Source organism: Talpa europaea (assembly GCF_964194135.1).
Source record: "Talpa europaea genome assembly, chromosome: 4".
NCBI classification, from domain to species: Eukaryota; Metazoa; Chordata; class Mammalia; order Eulipotyphla; family Talpidae; genus Talpa; species Talpa europaea.
The window spans coordinates 23,698,650-23,700,305 of NC_140070.1; the positions used below are offsets into that span (position 1 = coordinate 23,698,650).

Genomic DNA, 1,656 nt, shown 5'->3' on the forward strand with positions numbered 1-1,656 from the left:
CTCCAGGAAAGCGCAGTCGGAAAGTTGTCCGCGGCGGTGTCCTGCGCTGCCTGTTGTGTAACCTCGGCGCTGCCAGCCGGACGGGGAAGTTGCTGGCCGGCTCCGCAACCCAGGTCTATCGCGGCTCCGGGAGGATTTCATGGCCCGTGGTGAACGAGGGGCTGGAGCCGGTGTGGGCGAGGCCCCGCGCGCCCCCTCCCGCGGGGATCCCCAACACCCGCGCCCTTCCGCTCGCTGGCTTTTCCGATGCGCGCTGCGCCCCTCGGCGCCGCCACCCTCTCGCTGCCACTTGCTCGGGGCCGACGCCTAAGTTGGGGAGGAGAAAATGACCGAGGTCCTCTGGCCGACCGTCCCCAACGGGACGGACGCTGCCTTCTTGACTGGCTCAGACTCGTCTTGGGGGAACAGCACGGTCGGCTCCACCGCCGCAGTGGCCGCCTCCTCCAGATGTGCGCTGACCAAGACGGGCTTCCAGTTCTATTACCTGCCCGCTGTCTACATCTTGGTGTTCATCATCGGCTTTCTGGGCAACAGCGTGGCGATCTGGATGTTCGTCTTCCACATGAAACCGTGGAGTGGCATCTCCGTGTACATGTTCAACTTGGCCCTGGCTGACTTCTTGTACGTGCTGACTCTGCCCGCGCTCATTTTCTATTATTTCAATAAAACAGACTGGATCTTCGGGGATGCCATGTGCAAGCTGCAGAGGTTTATCTTCCATGTGAACCTCTACGGCAGCATCTTGTTCTTGACCTGCATCAGCGCGCACCGGTACAGCGGCGTGGTGTACCCGCTCAAGTCCCTGGGCAGGCTCAAGAAGAAGAACGCGGTCTACATCAGCATCCTGGTGTGGTTCATTGTGGTGGCGGCCATCTCCCCCATCCTGTTCTACTCCGGCACAGGGGTCCGGAAAAACAAAACCATCACCTGCTATGATACCACCTCCGACGAGTACCTGCGCAGCTATTTCATCTACAGCATGTGCACGACCGTGGCCATGTTCTGTGTGCCCTTGGTGTTGATTCTGGGCTGTTATGGATTAATTGTGAGAGCTTTGATTTACAACGACCTGGACAACTCACCTCTGAGAAGGAAATCAATTTACTTGGTGATTATTGTACTGACTGTTTTCGCTGTGTCTTACATCCCTTTCCATGTAATGAAAACGATGAATTTGAGGGCCCGGCTGGATTTCCAGACCCCAGAGATGTGTGCTTTCAATGACAGGGTTTATGCCACTTACCAGGTGACAAGAGGTCTAGCAAGTCTCAACAGTTGTGTGGACCCCATTCTCTATTTCTTGGCTGGGGATACTTTCAGAAGGAGACTCTCTCGAGCCACCAGGAAAGCTTCCAGAAGAAGTGAAGCAAATTTGCAGTCCAAGAGTGAAGATATGACCCTCAATATTTTATCTGAGTTCAAGCAGAACGGAGATACAACCTTGTGAAGATTCAAGAATCCCCAAACACCCACTTTTGTTACATGGTAGGATGCTTTTTGGATGTCGGTGCCTTTTCTTTATTTCCTTCTTTCTTTTCTTTTTTTTTTTTACCCCTTTAAGTTTCTAGTAAGTTTAGAGAAAATTAAAAACAAGAAAGTAGTGAGTAGGGGAAAAAGTATATATACCTATACCCATACTTAGTTTGTATGGGCTTG

The 1,656-nt window shown here is 52.8% G+C and overlaps 1 protein-coding gene across 1 annotated transcript; it reads left to right on the forward strand.

Annotated features, from left to right (window-relative positions):
• Window positions 1-325: 325 nt before the first annotated feature.
• On the forward strand, window positions 326-1,447 carry P2RY1 (purinergic receptor P2Y1; the record flags this gene model as incomplete). The annotated part of the gene is made up of 1 exon (XM_084231764.1): window positions 326-1,447. The coding sequence occupies one exon, from the start codon at window positions 326-328 to the stop codon at window positions 1,445-1,447; it is 1,122 nt and encodes a 373-aa protein (XP_084087890.1).
• Between the last annotated feature and the right edge of the window lie 209 nt (window positions 1,448-1,656).